At 46.6% G+C, this 491-nt stretch overlaps 1 protein-coding gene across 1 annotated transcript in view; it reads right to left on the bottom strand.

Moving 5' to 3' along the window:
* The window catches only part of LOC119589348 (organic cation transporter protein-like), a gene marked incomplete in the record, with an annotated part of 79,660 nt that overhangs the window by 32,490 nt on the left and 46,679 nt on the right, over window positions 1-491 (bottom strand). The window contains 1 exon segment of the mRNA XM_037937968.1: window positions 302-449. Coding sequence (XP_037793896.1) covers window positions 302-449 — 148 coding nt within the window.

Genomic DNA, 491 nt, shown 5'->3' with positions numbered 1-491 from the left:
TTAGAAATCTAAACGGGAAAGATCACTACTACAAACCTTTTACTGTCTGCATTGTCTTACTGTTGTGCTTGCATCCATCGTTAACAATAAATGATGTTCTTGAAATACGAGCTTACATACAAGCATTACACTCTGATTTTAACCGCTGTATTAATTCGTAATTTGTACATTACATTGCAAACAGCAATTTCCTTTAGACAAACATTTTCCCACAAATCAAATTCATGTTGCCACTGCAAGCGCCCAGCAAATAAGCAGAATCATGAGACAACCTAATCAGCCTCAGTCAAAGCCCGGTCACCTCCTTCCTGATGTGGTCCATGAGGGCGCGGAGCTCCTCCTCGGGCGGTAGCTGAGCCTTGTTCCAGCGCGCTGCCTTCTGGAGGACGCGCAGCGCATCGTCGTGGCGGCCGCGCACGATCAGCCAGCGTGGCGATTCGTCCAGCACCCTGGAAACGAAATGACAGTTATTTGTGTGTTTAGGTTTGTGT

The sequence above is a fragment of the Penaeus monodon genome, chromosome 25 (genome assembly GCF_015228065.2).
Source record: "Penaeus monodon isolate SGIC_2016 chromosome 25, NSTDA_Pmon_1, whole genome shotgun sequence".
In the NCBI taxonomy this organism is placed as follows: domain Eukaryota; kingdom Metazoa; phylum Arthropoda; class Malacostraca; order Decapoda; family Penaeidae; genus Penaeus; species Penaeus monodon.
The sequence above is the reverse complement of the archived record's forward strand: the minus strand, read 5'-3'. Positions and strand labels throughout refer to the sequence as shown.